The sequence below is a fragment of the Danio aesculapii genome, chromosome 3 (assembly GCF_903798145.1).
Source record: "Danio aesculapii chromosome 3, fDanAes4.1, whole genome shotgun sequence".
NCBI lineage: Eukaryota > Metazoa > Chordata > Actinopteri > Cypriniformes > Danionidae > Danio > Danio aesculapii.
The window spans coordinates 36,380,846-36,400,466 of NC_079437.1; the positions used below are offsets into that span (position 1 = coordinate 36,380,846).

The 19,621-nt window shown below is 39.3% G+C and overlaps 1 protein-coding gene across 1 annotated transcript in view; it reads right to left on the reverse strand.

The window, feature by feature from the left end:
• Window positions 1-6,027: 6,027 nt before the first annotated feature.
• srcin1a (SRC kinase signaling inhibitor 1a) overlaps window positions 6,028-19,621 on the reverse strand; it is a 263,387-nt gene continuing 249,793 nt past the window's right edge. Inside the window, exons 14-17 of the mRNA XM_056452793.1 lie at window positions 15,966-16,031; window positions 13,554-14,315; window positions 11,097-11,210; window positions 6,028-6,113 (exon numbers count right to left, since the gene is read on the reverse strand). Of these exons, the coding sequence (XP_056308768.1) occupies window positions 6,111-6,113; window positions 11,097-11,210; window positions 13,554-14,315; window positions 15,966-16,031 (945 nt within the window). The 3' untranslated portion in view covers window positions 6,028-6,110. The remainder of the gene's footprint in view (window positions 6,114-11,096; window positions 11,211-13,553; window positions 14,316-15,965; window positions 16,032-19,621) is intronic.

Genomic DNA, 19,621 nt, shown 5'->3' on the forward strand with positions numbered 1-19,621 from the left:
TCATGGCATCCACACTGACAAATTAATTTCTTTTTCTTCTGTATCTATAGGTGTTTATATATCTTATTTGTATATAGAGCGACGCTCAGGTGGTATATTCCTCTAGTCTAGAGATGGGAAGGTCACAGCGTGGGTAAAGGATCGGTTGATGGTCCGAGCGGAGTTTAATCACTCAGTAAAACACACTCAGAGCTTGCCAATCAAGTCTGGTTTGCACATCATCACAGGTTACAGTAAGACTGGACATGCCTGAGCTACAAAGAAATCAGACATAAAAAAGTCATTTTTTTCATATACTTTGTCTCTACGAGCTGTGAACCTCTCTATTCTTTCCGTTGACTATTTTTTTTATCAAAAAAACATGTAGATAACTTTGTTTTTTAAAATCATCTGCACCGTGCGATTGCTTTTTAGAATATACATGCATTGCTATAATTATTGTTTTTAGTATTTTTTCACTTTTAATATATACCTTATAACTCCATCTTTTAAATAAATCCTTTTTTTCTGGACATAATTTTGTAGGACTCTCTAATAATTACGCTTTTATATACATGTTATAGTCTCTTCTCTTTTTTTTCTTTTACTGTTCAGTAGTATTTTAATAATGTCAGAATTGTGTAACATCCACACATCCATGTAGAAAAATCTCATTTAAGGGACTAAAGAGCTCTGTTAAAATATTCTACATAAAGACGTTCCATCATAGACCATTTATTAACAAAGAATGTGCTTTCTTTAAATGACTCTGTGTTATTTTGGGCCTGGTATAACTAAAAGAGGCGTCCAGCTCCTCCTATTTCCCCGCAGTCATTCTGAGGGGGGAAACTGCAACTCTAAATTAGCAGAATGTGGCAGAAACATTTAAGCAGCGGTTTCGTTGACCAAGGCATTTGTACATTCACTCGATTTATACATCTGTTTGTCTCGCTGAGGAACTGAAGTATAAGCAATGAAGTTGCAGACTTACTCCCATCCACTAGAGGGCAGACAAGGGCCGTGCATTTAACATTATCCACATTGTTGATTTCACCCTAAACAACAAATGATCAGTTTAAGCAAACGACACTGTCAGGTCACAATACAGAGTAGAGCTTTGTAAGTATGCTGATTTCACTTATATAATTTGATTCTTTTTGGTGGACAGAGGCTTTTTTTTTCTTCAGATTCACCCAACAACTTATAATAAAATAATAATTAACAAAACTATAAACCTGTGGTTAAGATGCAGCTGTACATTATACATAAAATGGCCTGTACAGAGTAATATTTTCAACTTAATATACAAAGAGACACTTGAATAAATAATTTTGCTATATACGTATTTAAAAAAACAAAAATATGTACAAATAAATCTCAGTTAATAAAAAAAATCAAGAAACAAAACATACAAAGCAAATTTTGCATCATACATTTTTTTTTACCAGCAGTGTTGAGTGAAAAATAACTTTGAAGATGTGCATATCATGTCTTAGCTGATATTGTACCATGTTTTTAAGACAGAAAGATCCTACTTTTAAAAGGGAGATTTTACCACCTTCCTACAAATATTCATCGCAGTCTCTGAGGGGGTCAGGAAAGCCTTTTCTTACTTCAACGAATTTCAACCCATGGCTTAACTAAAAGAATGAAGTGTACTTCCTGACAGGAAGTGCTGTAGATTCTTACCATCTCCATCCAAGCATGAAACCCACTTCTCGTTTCTGAGAAACCGTAACCACAAGGGTAACGTTTTGATCGTTGCAGTGCGCTCACTGCAGCATGAATTGCTGAATTCATCTAATTTGCTAGTTTGTAATAATATTTTGAGCTGTAGACATGGGAATATGAAGCTTGCATGAACGTTTTTTTTTTTACACATGAAGTTTTAAGGAACTGGTAAACCACAGAGCCATTCATTGCATCATCTCTTGGTCTATTGTAAAAAGTAAATTTGCGTTGAGCCACTTCTTATATAAGTAGTGTGAATGTGTGTAGACTACAGTTTGGACATACTGCATCTGTTATGTCATTTATTGCAGTGGTCCCCAACCTTTTTATAATCACGGACCGATCAATGCATGACAATTTTACCACGGATCAGGGGCAGGTGGGGGTTATGTGTGGGGGAAGGGGGTGAAGGGGGGTTGGTTCGTATGTTGCTGGGTATCATCAACCGGGATGACAAGCTGACAAAGAACTGCTGTTACTCTGATACAAGTTTAATTTATGGAAAAAATTACTAATTAGTCTACCGAAATGTGTATATTCCATACAAAGTATGAAGCTGATCGGTCAGTTCTTGTCACGTGACTCACGGTGCGCTCGCTGCATTTATTCAACTGCGTGCGTCTGGAAGGCACGAGTGCATCACATCGAAGTTTCTTTTTTTGGTACCACCTTAGCTGAGGTTTCCATACCAATCCTAAAATGTGACGTGATGAATGAAAATCGTCACCATCTGCTTCACTGGGTTTTTAAAATTAAACACCAAAATTCCTACAAGATTTACCTAAATAGTCAGCAACAGGCACTGTAGAAGTATTTGACAATTATAAAGGTCCTGTGAAGTGCTTTGAAATGTGCTTTTGAAATGTGCATCCAAGGTTTGATCTCAACTGAAACAGGAAGACAGGGCGAGACATAAAGTAGCCTCTCCCCCAATTGCCTTCAGTCTATATAACAACTCTGCTGTTCAGAGTTGAGCTAAAGTGCATCGGACTCATGACAGCCACAGTCTATAATAGTCATTCTGACTTACCATTTCTCGGCTTTAAAATAAAGTGTACTGCACAAATCAAATGTAGGAACTTTTTATCTGTTTTATGAATTTGGACATAATTCTTGGCTCAGTTCGCTGACATACTTTTTGTTGTTTTGCACAGGCATCACAAGAAATTTTCTCAGCTTTTAGTATAACTAGCAAATTCAGATGTTAATCCCGAATAAACTCGTTTTTCCTCTTTCATCCACACACACCACATTTAAAATGTGCCCTAAATTAAGAGATTTCTTTGAATGCAACAGGCTAAGCTTGACCTTTTTGTTCCTCCCAGCACCTCCCTGTGTGAATCATTGTGCATTTCGGACATGAATTACAGGCCGATTTGGCTGCGAGACACGGAGTAACACCACTAATCTCTCCCTCTGGCCATTTACTCTCGCTGTCGACCTAGTGCTTAAGCCATTATTTTAAACCCTGCACCACGAGAAATCAATTTCACACATTCGTTTTGTCAGAAAGCTGGAAAAATCTCCCGTCTTGCTCTATTCAACTTATTATATTCCCCTCTCACTCACCTTTTCACATTTAAATTCTCTGGGCTCACGAGAAAACCTGCAGGTTGTGGCATTCACAAATTTACATAGTGAACATAGCAATATTGATGTGAGAAGGGGAAAGAGGCGTTAACAGTGTGTGTGTGCGAATGTCATGATAGCTGGAATGGGACAGGAAGATGAGTGGGCATAACCAGAGCCTCTATGACCAAAAAAACTTTGAGATGAAACCATAGAATAGATGTGATATTTATATTTGAATGCCTTTGTAGGTAATCATAAACTTGCACACAATTGTCTAGTTGAAATGAAAGTGAATCTAAGTGCATGAGGTTTTGATAGAAAAGTCTGATTGGCTCATTAGGAGAAAGGATGAGCTGGAATGCTCTACACCACAGATGTCTTCTATGTGAGGGATCATGTCCACTGGCACACGCAAAGTGGAACTACTTTCAGTTTTCTTACTTGTGACATCCTTACATGGTGACCATTACAATATGTTTGCTCGTTTAAATTGAAATCCAATCTGCAAGACTCAATGGTTAACACAAGCTTGTGCCAAATGTTTGATGATTGTCAGATCATTGTACTATCACTAGCCTCCAAACAAGGGGTGTCCTACCTTGGTCCTGAAGGGTTAGTGTCCTGCACAGTTTAGCTCCGACTTGCTTTAATACACCTGCCTGGAAGTTTCTAGTACACCTAGAAAGAGCTTGATTAGCTGTTTTAGGTGTGTTTAATTGGGGTTGGAACTAAAATATGCAAGACACCGGCCCTCCAGGATCGATTTTGGACACCCCTGCTCTAAACCATGTTGTGCTTTTTAATGACTTCTAGGTAGTAGTGTACATATATATAGAAAAACAATGACTCCTATGAAACTGAGCCTCAATTCTATCCAATGTACTCATGTGATTTAAAGCATGCTGGCCTTCGGTATCCCACAATTCCTTGGTTGCCATGAAAACTTGTGCTAAGTTATAGCAAGCATGTAAGATGTCTGTATGAAGACCTATTTGAGTGCAAATGAGAACAAACTTGTACTCTTAGGCAGTGTATGACCATTAAAGGATTAGTTCACCAAAAATAAAAAAAATGATATCATCATTCACTTTTATGTCATCCAAGCCTCTTTGACTTTCTGGAACATAAAATGAGGTCCAAAACAACATCTGACACTACAAAAAAATTAACTTTTTTTCTTCCAGAAATTGTTATATTGGCTTGGAACAATACATAAATGTGTTAATAATTAAATCATTTTTTTGGGGGGGTAAACAGTCCATTTAAGGAAGTGGATAATCAGCAAAATATTAACCATAGCACCAATTTCAGTTATTTCCCTTTAGCAGTACAACTGTTAGCCAAAGTCTACATTACGAGTAACGCTGCCTCCATTAAGGTTTTTTCTGTATATTTTAAAAACATTCCATTTGTTGATATAGATATGAGCAATAAAACGTCTCAACAAACACCGACTACAACAGTACTTACTTTCGATTATTGCAACTCTACTTGGTTTTACATAGTCTTACAGTCTTGATTTTACACTTGATGGACATCTACTGAACTTAGCTAGATCTCCAACATGTGAGATTTGGCAAATGAATGTGAGGGTTTGGGTAAAGAGTCCTTCCCCAGGCCTCCCGTGGGTGTTGTGATGCTGGCTGAGTGGTGGAGCTGGAAACGGGCTGGTGGTGAGTGTCCAAGCCCATCTGTTCTCTAGATTGGCGAACTGGCAGAAACGCAGGTCAAAGTAGGGTGTACAATTTGAATCTGCTCAAAAACTAGAGAAAAGTAAACCTGTGATGCCGAACATTAGGTTATCCACCTCTATGCACTACTTAATTGTTATCCTAAAGGCGTCTTGGTAGGGATAGCCCTGGAAAGGGTAGGAAACAATATGCTACAGAAACTAACCTTCCAGGAACTTTCAGGTAAGTTGCATTAAATTTATTTTACTTGCAGTGTCCACTTTCCATATGTGGAACCTTTACAGCCAGGTCCCTCTTATTCATTGTCTTCCGGAGTCACCGTCTTGAGCTCTGTCTTGTTCTGCTCCTTGAGGAATTCCAGGCTGCGGATGGTGGAAGGTTTCAGAGCCAGTGAGGATAGACTCAGTGAGGTGAGAGCAGAGGGAGATTGGGGTGAGGAAGAAGATGTGGGTGAGGTTGGAGAAGGAGGAGATCGGCCATTGGAGACGTGAAGAGGAAGGCTTGAAGAGTTGATGTTCTGCTCTCTGAGTAACCGGTTGTGTCTGAAGGTGGATGAGAGGAGCAGGGCCTCGGCTGAGAGGCTGGATGTGGAGAGACTAGCCAGAAGAGCTTTGGCCTGGTTGGATGAGGCTGTCAAGGAGGACAGTGCCCCCTCCTGAGGGTACTTCCTCAATCCAGAGGGCAGGTGACCGGAGAAACTAGCAGCTCTGGTGCTTGCAAGGAGTGACTCAGTTGCTCTGGCTCTACTGATGTTTAGACTCAAAGCCTGAGGGTCGAACGTTGAAGGCAAAGTTAGGGGGGATAAGGGATAGAAAAAAAAAAAAAAAAGAAACAGCATAAAAGCTAGGAACGAAAACATTTTGGGAGGTCTTTAGAGTTTGGTTTGGCTGCAATGTTGATAATCCCTCCCACAAGACACTTTCTCTAAGTATTAAATGAGGCTCTGGTGAATATTGACAACTGGGTAATGTTTTGGGGCATTTTCTTGAAATTACACATGACTGACTAGGAGGAACTAGGTAAAGGATTGAGGGCTTCAATCAGGAGATGCTGATGAAGAAGTGGTGGTGAAGACAGCGGAGGAGGAGGTGGACAAGCCTTGGTTAGGTCAGGTTGGACTGGGTCACCCTCTTCTGCTTACTGGGTTGAGAGGTTGGACGTGTATGGTTGCCATGAGGGGCCGACGAAGGATGGTGGTATAGGTGAGACACAGGCAGGTAGCAGTGACAAAGAGGAAAATGCAAGGGGTGGGGGAGGATGGAAGGAAGGATGAAGACAAACACAAGACAACATTATTCAGGTTAGGATCAATATAGCATGATGCTAGCCTGGTACACAACTTTATGTGTGGATTTCATCCCTTTAGACCAAATCCATGCACATTCATAACACTCACAATGCACAACTGCAACAAGAAACAGAACTCTCGACAAGTACTTGGTGGGTTTATTGAACATATAAGCATCTCTATTACCATCAATCACTCACAAACACTTTCCAGTTTCTTTGGAACAGGATGCGAAAAGCGAGTCCTCTGAGATCTGCTCAGACTCAAATCAGTTGAGAGGGAGATGGACAGCAGGGAAACAAGGAGTGAAGGGGAGAGAGCGATGGGGTGAAGATAAAGCCAGAGTCTTTCCACATGAAGAGCCAATTATTCCACCCTGATAGAGCAGAAAAATACTCTCCATCTATATATCGCCCAGCATCTCTCTCCCCTTTAACCTTCTCCCTCTCTTTTATTTCTCTCACTCTCTTAGAACCTTCTGGTCCATATCCTTCTAACCCAGCCTTCTCGAAATGCCCCTTGAGGACACAGATTAAAATAGCTACTACTTTTGTACAGACATAAAGAATGCATTTCCCTTTTGGCCATTTCACAAGTATTGCCACATGTGAAATGAAAATGGGTGCTGGGGGTATGCAAACATTGATTTATGTTCATGATTCATGCTTAGTCCCTTTATTCATCTGGGGTCGCCACAATGTTATGAACCACCAACTTATCCAGCATATGTTTTACACAGCAGATGCCCTTCCAGCTGCAACCCATCACTGGGAAACATCCATACACACTCATTCACACAGATACACTACGGACAATTTAGCCTACCCAATTCACCTGTACCACATGTCTTTGGACTTGTGGGAGAAACCGGAGCATCCAGAGGAAACTCACGCCAACACGGGGAGAACATGCAAACTCCACACAGAAATGGCAACTGACCCAGCAGGGGCTCAAACTAGCGACCTTCTTGCTGTGAGGTGATTGTGCTACCCACTGCGCCACTGTGCTGCCCCTTAAAAAAGCATCGGCCAGCAGGGCCCTGGGACAGGCGTTTCCCCCCTGCCCCTTGGGTGGGGAACCAGGAGGGGACGTTAAACCCTAGGCCCCCACGTCTCTTCCTTCCCGAAGGCGAGACCAGCGGGTCACCGAAATCCCCCCTCCTCCAACCAACTGGTCCGAGCTGGGAAAGAGACCAAGGGAACTCGGTCGTCCTGCCTGGTGCTTGCCAGAAACAGCCACCGGAAGGTGGGGGGGAACAAGCTCGCGCCTTTGATGGGGGAAGGTAGTCCCATAGGGACCTCCCACTCCACGTGAAAGCAGTATGCAAACAGTTTGATTTTAAAAGATACAAAATCATTACGTTCAAAACAGTTTGACCCCATGCTTCTGAATACATTTAAGGTTCAGACTGAATTTGATGTTAGTCTAATAAAGACTGGGATAAAAGGTCAGTGGGCAAGTGAATCATACCTGTACCAGAGAGAGTGTGTGAAGTGTTTGTGAAGCAATGATGTGTTGATTTACTTTTCATCTATGCGAGGAACCACAGAGAGTAGTCATTTGAAATAAAGAGTCTATTGAGAAAAGGCTAGGTTGGAAAACTAAATCAAATGTGTACGAGGCCATGAGGCATGGTGAAAAGCTCAGCAAGCAGAGAAAAGGCTACATAAAATTATAAAAGACCGGGTAAAAAGATGTGCGTGCATAAAGGTTTGTATCCATTTGCTTCTAGGAGGGTTAAGACAAAAATGTGATATACACAGTCCACTTCAAAGGGAATAATTAGCTGTTACACTGACAAGACTAAATCCTGATCATATCCGGCTTAGCAGGAGTGCCTATAACAGCAAATATGCTCTCCTATAATTATAGCTGCAATGAACCCTCTGATCTGGCTTGCTCTCTTGCCAATATCTGCTTCTCTTTCCCTTCCCTATAAAAGATTAGATTCTTTTCTAATATTCATGGCCTGTTGAACAGGGGCCAGATTTATTAAACAGAGAGAAAAGATTTACAGAGAACCAGCATATCTATCTTTTCCTTACCTACAGCGTACAGGCCCTCAGCTGGCCATGTGCATGTGCATCTTTTTCTCCCTCTAATCCATCTTTTAAACTCTCCTCTGTTTTCTCCACCTGTCTCGTTCACTTCGCTTCTGTTGTAGAGCTCACATTTCCCCAGTCTCAGGTTTCATGCTTCCTTTCTCCCTCTTCTCCTGAGACCCACCTGTCTCTGGTTTCTTTGTTCTGTTAGGGGGTTTTCAGTGCACTTTAGAGTCCCAAATGTTCTGCGATTGACGCACCAATTCAAGCCTTTTGAAAACGCTACTCTCGTCACTGCTGAAAAGTTCTTTCACAGCCTCACTTCACTTGTGACTGACACACACGTCTCTCCTAAAAGCTTGTGGCAGTAGTCTGAGTTGTGAATAGTTACTGAAATCCCCTCAGACACATTTTGAATTAGATTTGAGCACAAAATAATCCTCCCAACGTTCAGCAAACCTTTTTAAAACGTTGACGAAACTAATACAATAATAAAATCAAGAGTCGATACTTATACCATGTTCAAGACTAAGACCTGAAATCAAGACTAACAATGTGTCTGGACCAAACGGCAACATCTCACTTTCCCTCGTGAAGCTAATACGAGAGTAACTGAAACTGCAATTCATCAAAATTCCACTAGGCCTGGCTCCAAAACAGACCACATTTTTATTGAACCCCATGTTAAAATAGCCAACTTTACAGCAGAAAAAAAGGTGTTCACAACCTGGTACAAAAAACGATTTTCGCGTATATAGCTAATATTACACTTCATGACAACTGTGAGGGGGGTGATTTTTTAATAACTCATTTGTTTAGTTTATATTGAGTTATATTAAGTCTGCGTAATTAAGGGAGTGGGCACTTCCCAGGTAGCAAAGAATTCTGACCCAGATTTGGCATAAATCTGGCACAGCAGGCATTCATCCGGCACTGGCATACAGCATGTGGGCCAAACATGGCCCTGGTTTGTCAGAGGTGGCACCGTATTTAAGGCAGCACAGAATACTTGGACCAGATGTAAAATGTAGTATTTGGCCCAGGTGTTAATAATTGATATGTGGGCCATGTAAGTGGTCTATCTTGACACACATTTCAAATACATTTTTATTATTTATGGTATGATATGGTCCATGTTTGGCCCTTGTCTGGAAGCCAGACTTAGTCCAGTCAAGTACAGCAATTCATTGCGGTATGTGGGCCAAGCAAAAGCTGATTGTGCGGGCCAGAGCTGGGCCAGAGATATATTGCTATGTGGGTTGAGTGACAGCTAGGTCTTGCTGATTGCCGTCATGTCACTGATTCTAGCTGATTATTCACTGAACTTGTCATATACATCGAATTTTTGATTTGTTTTATGTGGCTTTACACAGTCAATTGCCTTTTGAATTATTTCCTACAATTATCAGTTATTTATTGCTATGTGCACTGATTGTGCTCACAAACCATTCAAGTAGCCGCGATTTCAAATCTGAGGGAAATTATTATATACTTATATACCATGTCTATAAATTTATTTGTTTTATTTAAGATACTTTTTAATTTATAATTTTCTTTAGACCTGTAAAGCACTCCAGAATCTGACAGATTGATTAGCTATAGGCTCTAAAACAGTCATCTGAAGCGTTGTCAAATGGTATTTTGCCTGGATTTCATCAATAGCCTTACATTTACTAACACTGACTATATTTGAACTATTTGGAAGTAATTTGCGTTTTCCTCCTGTAGAAAAACATCATAAGAACAATGTTTAGTGGCTTAATGTATTGCAACAGTGTTTTTAAAAGACGAAACACTTTATTGATATAGTATACAACCAAGCACAAGTGGTCAGAACACAAACGAGTCACAGGTAATGAAGTATTAAGCGTTTCTCCCAAAGAAAAGCCTGTCTAAGCAAAATGTTAGCAGTCATCTGTAGCTCCGCTCACGCCTCTGTGCCCTTTTTTGGTTACCCCTGGTCAGCGCGATGATGCACGAACAAAACGCCGACCATTGGCCACCCCCACTTGTTGCTTCATTTGCGCTCTTCAGAAACCTATGGGTAGGCCCACATGGAATCTGCGTGCGCAGAAATCGTCAGATTTTTAGCCCATCATTGAGTCTATGTATTTACTTGTGTAAATGTGTGTACATTTATATTTATTCAATTATTATATTTATTTAAATTCATTTCACTTATATTATTATGAAATAATAATAGTAATATTAAAATGTTCATGATTTATTTACAATACATTTTGTAAAGTAATATTTTCTGTTTTTAGTAGATTTATTTTATAAGAGACCTGCTTTGTTTACCAAATAATTGGATCTAACTGGATTTGCATTGTAAAAATGAAATAAAAGTTAAAAATTAATTACTTTTTATTTCATATACTAAGCTTTTTGTTATGATACTCCCAGAATCATTCCGCATAAATCCACAGATTTTTTTTCCAACAGAATTCTTCACAGAAACATAAAAAATGTTCACAGATTCTCTCTGGCCCTACCTATGGGTAATGTCACGGATACTACATCTATATTTTTTACACTCTAGTCTGTACACAATCTATCACTCAAAGACCAGACTAATCCTAAACTAACACAATATCAGATACAACGTTACAACAATAGATAACATTGAATATAATGTTACCTAGAACAACTGATAGAACTGTAGAATGACACACAGAATGATAAAACAATATTCAGAATGTCAGACAGACAAGAATGTTAAAACACTAGGTAGACGACAGAACAATTGACAGTAAAGAAAAGCAATTGAGACTACAGACAGATGGATCATACCTGCTGTTGTCCATGATTCTTCAGGAAGTCCTCTCTCTGTTTGCTAGTTTTGATTTTTTCTGACCCGCTCTGCTGCAGATGCTTGAGACGAGACAACGCCTTCCCACCACTAGTCTGATATGAACAAAAAAAACAAGAACAGATGTTCTGTACACTGTATTTGATAATATTTTCCATCCAATTTTCAACAGTGTTTTCCCCATGACTAGCAATCAGAGGAAGTGCTGAAGGAGAGCAGTGTGCAAGACAGGCAAGAGGGTGATGTGTTTTTAATAGAACACATGCAAGCATTTCGGCATCGTCCTCTCATTCTCTCTTACACACACACACACAGACACAAATTATCTGTAATTTCTTGTATTCAATTCAGAAATTATAAATCATATGGCTCTGCACAATGTTGACAAAAGCTCTTGGCACGATCCAAGTTGATGAACACTTTTCTTTCCTCACTCTGCATGTATTACCTACATAAGATCAAGCCCTAGACCAAAGTCTAGAGTCACAACCAGCCAACAGCCCTTTTAAAGCTTTGAGGAGGCCCATTAGCGGTGTTTTATGCAAATCAGCACATCACAGAACGAAGGGCTTTGTAAGAGGATCTAATGCATGCAATCAGGTGGAGCCACGATTTTCAGGCTCCATCTGTCCTGCGAAAGAAGGGTGCAATGACCTAGAGCGAGGGTCTCAATTGCCACAGTTAGAAGAGATGATGCAATGCTGGCTGGTGTACAAATGTGTGGGCTGAAAGCAACATGGTGGAAAACATAAGTGGCATCGTCCAAATCCTTCCCTTCTGTCACTCACAGAGATCAGCCCTGTTCTCTGTGGAGAAGACTAATACACATGACGTCTGGTGGATTGCTGCTTCATAGCATGCTCAACTCAAAGCGGTTTACACTGACAACTACTCTCCGAAGACAAAAGACAAACACAAGAAGATAATACCTCATAAATTCCACAGCAAAATCACTTGCGAACAGCTTCCCAGGGCTTTATCTTTTTATAAAACCACATAAAAATCTTATGTACCAGAGGAAAATAAGACAAGGGGAAAGTAATCAAATTGCAAAGTCATTTTAAAATAGAAAAGAGAAAGAGCAGACTAATGAAGAAGAGGACGAAACAAGAGAATTTATTGTGCGAAAGATACAATAAGTGTTTCTACAGAGGCTGGAGGCAAACACATTTTCAAAGGATTTGAAATGGAGAACAAACTGATCTAGTTAAGCAACCCTGCAGAAAAGGCCAACAAAAACTTCCATTGCGGAGGAAGAAAGAGAGCCAAGATGATAGAATGAACGACAGAAAGACCAGGAGACACTGAAGGCGATTATACTTTATGTTTTACGGTGTTCTTGTAACAGTATGACTATATATTTAAGTACCAAGTAGGACAACACAGAATTTGGCAGCGCAGAAATCTGCAGTTTTTCAATGAATTTCAGTAATATTACTGACCAATATAAAAACGTTCATATGATTTACTAACAATACAGTTTGTAGAGTAATAATTTCTGTCTTTTAGTAGATAAACGGTGGAAATATTATACGAGAGACTTGCTTTGTTTACCAAATTAATTTTGTTGATTTGGATTTGCAATGTAAACATTAAATAAAAGTTAAAAATGTTTAATTTTTAATTTAACATATTAAGTTTTTAGTTATGTTACACCCAAAATCATTCCGCATTAGAGTTGTCACGATACTGGAATTCGGTACCAATTGATGCTGAAGTTTTAAAAACGTCAATTTCCCGCTAACATTTGAGCGCTACTGGCTGTGAAGGTCATCAGTTCACCGAACTCACCGCTGTTTACTGTGTGTAATCAGAGATATATGGACACTGGACTGCTTCAAAGTCCCATCAATCAGCTGGTTTGTCTATAAGCTGACATACGAGCGATCCGCTGATGAATCCCGGTTTCAAAACACTCCAGTGTCCCTGTATCTGTGGTTAAACTCAGTAAACAGCATTGAGTTCGGTGAACTGATGACCTTCACAGCCAATCACAGTCATTTCTGTTGAGCATGTGAACACAACGGCAAATCAGCGCTGTTTAAGAACATGCTCAATAGCGCTCAAATGTCAGCTGGAAATCAAATCGTTTTTACAATTTCCGTATCAATTGGTACTGAATTCCAGTATCATGCAACCCTATTCCGAATAAATCCACAGATTTTTAAAAATATTCTGCAATAATTTACAATATAATGCACTAATTTATTTACAATAAATAGCAAATTAACGTCCGCAGATTCTGTCTGAACCTACTACTAAGAAATACCAATTTACTACATGTACTTACTATATAGTTAGGTTTAAAATGAGGGTTAGGTTTAGGGTTAGTTGCATGTAATTATGCATCATTTACGGTTATCACTATAGTAAGTACATGGAACCTGTGTAACAAGGACACTGTAAAATAAAGTGTTACCCCAGAGGCTAGGGTGAACCTTAGCTGTGGATGTACTGATGCATGACGGTTTGGGTGGCACTATGGGTCTGGTTGTTCCTCCTCCATCACTAGGGGATTGTGCCATTTGTTGAGTGCTGCCAGATCTCTCTGTGGAGGAACTTGGCATCTGTGCAGGCGGGTGAAAGAAGTTCCCCATGTGGGGATCAGTGCTAAACTCCATCAGGCTGAGCTCCAGCTCACGGATGGTTTCTTCCAGGCTGTCCAATCGACGGTACGTGCTGTGGCAGATGTCTTCCTTTTCCCCTCCGACTCCTTGCGTGCGAATCAAACTGACCTGAGATGTCTCTGCAGCCCCATTCTGCTGCGAGACAGACAGTATAGTGTCTGACTTTCTCATTGGCTTGTTTTTTGCCTCTGTCACCGCCTCGAGAGACTCCTGAACCCTGGGTTCCCTCCTCAGAGGCTGTTTAATTGCTCTCTCCCTTGTTAAGGGCAGGCATGACTGGGTCACATCATGGACGGGACTCTGGAGCTCCCTCTGGGCTGCATCCAAGTCTTGTATCTGAGGGACTTTTTGGCTGGTTGTCAAGTCTTGTTTCCATAGCGACAGACGGGGAGTCCTGACAATGTGGCTGAAGTAGCTGACTCTGATGTCGTTTCCAGTGTCATTGTCTTTAATTGTGTGATCATCACTGGACGGCCTGTTCTCTGCTGAGTCCTCAGAAGGGGACATGGGGAGAGAGCTGCATTCAGTCAAGACTATCTGGGGAACCAGATTGGAGGACATCCCATGCTGAATCTGCATTGTAAAAGGAGTTATTTGTATAATTTACTCCTGAATGTGATTCATAAACATGAGAGATGCTTGAGTCAAAGAGATAGTTCACCCGAAAAGTGAAAATATGCTGTTAATTTACCCTCAGGACATCAATATACAGGCGACTTTTGTTCTTCAGAAGAACAATATAGAAGATTTTCTGTAATCTGTAGTCCTTGGTGAGTCTTTAAATGCAAGTGCACATCAGTGCACAACATAAGCACATGAGGGAATAAAATGAATACCTGTGGCCTATGAATACCTATCGGTCTGTCCAAGAAATTGAACATTATTTACAACATTATTACCTTTATAGTCTCATACAAATGGAGAAATAACTGGTTCTTTTGGACAGATAGTGTCTGGTTCAAATAGATTTATCAGTTCATTACATAATCAGATTAATTTACATAAAAAACATTTCATTGTTCCTTTTATTCAACTTCTCTATTCTCTAGTCCTCACATTACCTCTGGCTCATCAATGGGATATGCGCACACAGACTTTTAATTTCAGCCAGCCAGCCTCATCGCTTCTGGTGAATTGTCTTTCCATTATGAAATTGCCACATTTAAGGTCTAATTTCTTTAAAAATCAGTGATCTTCACTGCCTGATAGATATACAATATAAAGTGGGTCTCAGACTGCACAAGAAGCACTGCATTAACATCCATTTTCCTCGTCATTTCTTTAAAATATGACCGTTTATTTTACCCCAGAATTTTCAATGGAGTTTCTGCGCTCGCCTGCTGATCCTGATGGCGTTAGCGATTACACTTTCATCTCATTTTACGCTTGAACAACTAAATAAATGCTGAAGTCTGTTTAACTAAATGTATTTGTATTACGTTACAACATTGATGCTGGAAAAGCATCGTTATGAAAAAATAGTCACATTAAGCTTTCTCCGGAAGTTCATCATTGGCTGAAAAATACTAGCTGTGCATATAGCCAAGGGGTGCCTAAACTCAGTGTCCTGCAAAGTTTAGTTCCAACTCCAATCAGACACACTTGGGCTAGCTTATCAAGCTCTTACTAGGCTTTCTAGAAACATCCATGCAGGTGTGTTGAGGAAAATTGGAGCTAAAATCTGCAGGACAACAACCCTCCAGGACCGTGTTTGGACACCCCTGATATGGCCCATTCAGTCACTGTTGGAGTAAGTGGAGCATTGAATGAGTTGCCAGAAATCAGCCTTATTGTATTATATATTCCATTACATTGGCTCATTTTGAGCTGAAATCAATGTCAAGCATATCTATAGGAGACTTATAGATATGTACTGGCTCAAACCACAGTTTCAGCTGTTAAAGTCTGATTCAGTGAACTGGTTCATCCAGTTCACTAAATGAGCTGACTGAAAAGAATGATTTGTTTATGAACCAGACATTTTACCTGAGGCAATGGATTACAGCGAGTAATGCTTTAAATAGTGTTCAGTTTCCTGCACAGACATATTATTACTCTGTGTTGCGTCTCAAAGAGCTAGCCAATAACTTACGTTTTATGAATAACCAAGGACCAGGGATTCAGCTAAAATATGTTGTACTGGATAAAAAGTCACCTATATCTTCTCTGGCTTGAGGGTAAATTAACAGGACTTTTTACTAGCACATATAAATAAGAACTTACCATAGGTTTCTGTGTCAAATCACTGGAGTTGTCATGAAAACCAGACTTAGATGGAGTCAGCTGCTGCTACAAATGTAGTACAGCACACAATTAAATAAACACAAAGAAAAAATGTAAATATTTTCCCACAGGAATAGTTCATTTAAAAATAAAAACTGTCATTATTTACCCACTTAAAATCTGTCAAACACACAAAGTAAAAAAATCGCCTACTGTTCTAGACACTTTTCTATGTGCAATTACAATACTTTCAAGCTTCGTAAATAACTTAAATCATATTAATGTGAAATATTTGAACTCAAATAAATGATTTTAAAGTTAAAATGATTTTGTTTACCTGAATGATCATCAGAGAACCACAAAAATGCAAATATGTTCATATTCATTTAAAATTCATGGGTAAAATAAATATTTTATTTGAAATGATCTGACAGAAAAGGTTGAAAACCCCCAAATTACATTACACAAACATTAGTAATTCTGAAAATCTATTACTTGGAAGATCTTTCAGGTCTGAAATATTTTGTTCTCCAGAATCCATAAATAGGAAATTCCATGGCATAAAGAAGACAAAATATTTCACAGATATAAATCATAATATGTAATCACAAAACCTGAAATATAGTTTTTTAGCCATATGGACTATTTTTTATGAATCTGTTTATACTTTCACATACTTCATTGAGTTTCTGTCCCCATTTGTTGTAACTGCATGGAAAAGTTTTTTGTTCCTCAGAAGAAAGTCGGACAGGAAATTATTTTTTGTCCTTTGCGCTGGTATACATCTGGAAAGTATTTATATTGCTTCACTTTTTCCACATTTTTTAATGTTACAGCCTTATTCCAAAATGGATTAAATTCATTGATTTCCTCAAAACTCTGCACACAATACCCCATAATAACAATGTGAAAAAAGATTTTTTTAAATTGTTGCAAATTTATTAAAAGCAAAAAACCTGAAAAATCACATGAACATAAGTATTCACAGCCTTTGCTGTGAAGCTCTAAATTGAGCTCAGGTACATTTTTCCACTGATCATCCTTAAGATTTTTCAACTTAATTGGAGTTCACCTGTGGTAAATTCAGTAGATTGGACAAGATTTAAAAAGGCATACACCTGTCTATATAGGGTCCCAGGGTTGAAAGTGCATGTCAAAGCACAAAACAAGCATGAAGACAAAGGAATTGTCTGTAGACCTCAGAGACAGGATTGTCTCGAGGCACAAGGCTGGGGAAGGTTACAGAAACATTTCTGCTGCTCTGAAAGCATAGTGGCCTCCATCATCTGTAAGCGGAAGATGTTTGGAACCACCAGGACTCTTCCTAGAGTCAGCCATCTAAGCTGAGTGATCGGGGAGAAAGGCCTTAGGTGATAAACAACCCGAAGGGCACTCTATCTGAGCTCCAGCGTTCTTCTGTGGAGAGAGGAGAACCTTACAGAAGGACAACCATCTGTGCAGCAATCCAACGTCAGGCCTGTATGGTGGAGTGGCCAGACGGAAGCCACCCCCCACCTGGAATTTGGCAAAAGGCATCTGAAGGACTCTCAGACTATAAGAAACAAAATTCTCTGGTCTGATGAGACTAAAATTGAACTCTTTGGAGTGAATGCCAGTCGTTATGTTTGGAGAAAACCAGGCAGTGAGCATGGTAGTGGCAGCATAATGCTGAGGGGATATTTTTCAGCAGCAGGAAATTGAAGACTAGTCAGGATAGAGGGAAAGATGAATACAGAAATGTACAGAGACATCTTGAATGAAAACCTGCATCAAAATGCTCTTGACCTCAGACTGGGGCGACGGTTCATCTTCCAGCAGGACAATGACCCAAAGCACACAGCCAAAATATCAATGGAGTGGCTTCACAACAACCCGGTGAATGTCCTTGAGTGGCCCAGCCAGAGTCCAGACCTAAATCCTATTGAACATCTCTGGAGAGATCTGAAAATGGCTGCACACTGTCACTTCCCATCCAACCTGATAAAGCTTGAGAGGTACTGCAAAGAGGAATGGGCAAAAATTCCCAAAGACAGGTGTCCCAAGCTTGTGGCATCATATTAAAAAACACTTGAGGTTGTAATTGCTGCCAAAGGTGCATCAACAAAGTATTGAGCAAAGGCTGTAAATACTTCTGTACATGTGATTTTTCATTTTTTTTTATTTTTAATAAATTTTCAACAATTTCAAAAACTCTTTTTTCACATTGTCATTATGGGGTATTGTGTGTAGAATTTTGTGGAAATAAATGAATTTAATCCATTTTGGAATAAGGCTGTAACATAAAAAATGTGGAAAAAGTGAAGCGCTATGAATACTTTCCTGAATCACTGTACATTCAGTATTAAATACACCAAAAGAAATCAGAAATCTGGGTGAGTGCACTGCAAACTGCCTCATGAAACCAGATTCAGTGCAGGAAACGATGCATTTCAACACACGAAACAGACATGCACTGAGGAGGGCACACACACTCTTTAGGTGTTGATTGATCGATTAGTTTATTGTGATTGTGCAAACTGTGATGTGAATATATTTCAGTTCATTTTGTGCATAAGAGCATCTCTAATATTTAGTGTGAGAGAGGTGAGACATATTTTGTCTATTTCTGTGCGTAACAACATTTCAGGACACATTGATTATTTGGGGTAAACAACAGATGCATGTACAACAGCAGTCCACACTAGCTTTTACCTGTCCAGTCGAGGACACATGGGGCAACAGCTGTAAGCTAGAAGGAGGAAGGTTTTTTCTGGGAGAGGGCAGGGGGGGAGTCAGATATCGCTCAAAGAGCTGAGCATTAGGAGGATTGAAGAGAATAAATAAAAATATGGGATGCACAAAATCAGTTCAGAACAAGTCATGACATGATTCCTATTAAAGACACACAGGATTATAATCAAATTCTACAATTTATTACATTTCAAGGTCACTGCTTAGTCCAATTTGAAAATTCTGTATCCAAACAGGAGAAAAAGAGTAGTGTATTTCATTATATTAAATCTAGGGCTGCACAACATATCGTTTCAGCATTGATATTGCAATGTGCACATCTGCAATAGCCATATCGCATGATCTGCAATGTTGAGTCTGAATTACAGTCAACCAGGAGCTACAAAACATGTATGATTTGTAGAATCACTGCAAAGTTTTACCATAATAGGGTGAAGGTTTATCATTTGCATGAGTTTTTAAGGCCTGTGACTGAGCATTTCAAGAGAGTTTAAAACATTTGGAAATAAAACAAAATGATGTTTGGGGTGTAACAAAGATTCATTAATTTATTAGAGATTAATTATTTATTCAGAATTTTTACAATTTATGCAAAAAAAAAATCTTATTTACAATTGTTGTCTTGTTTTAGTCCAAATATCTACCTTTCAAAGTGAAAACAAGATTATTTTACTTACCCCAATGGCAGATCATTTTGCTTGTTTTAAGGAAAAACACTAAATTTTGAGTTACTTCTTCTGACGGTGAAAATAATACAATCTTGTTAACTTCATCTAAAAATGTTTCAATATTTGGACTAGAAACAAGACAAAACAACAAAAAAACTGCATTTTTTGCATTGTTATTACTGTACCTGAATAATGTTAGACTCCCCAGAAAACTAGAGCAAATAAAGCTTTTCATCTTGTGAAATTGCATTTATATTA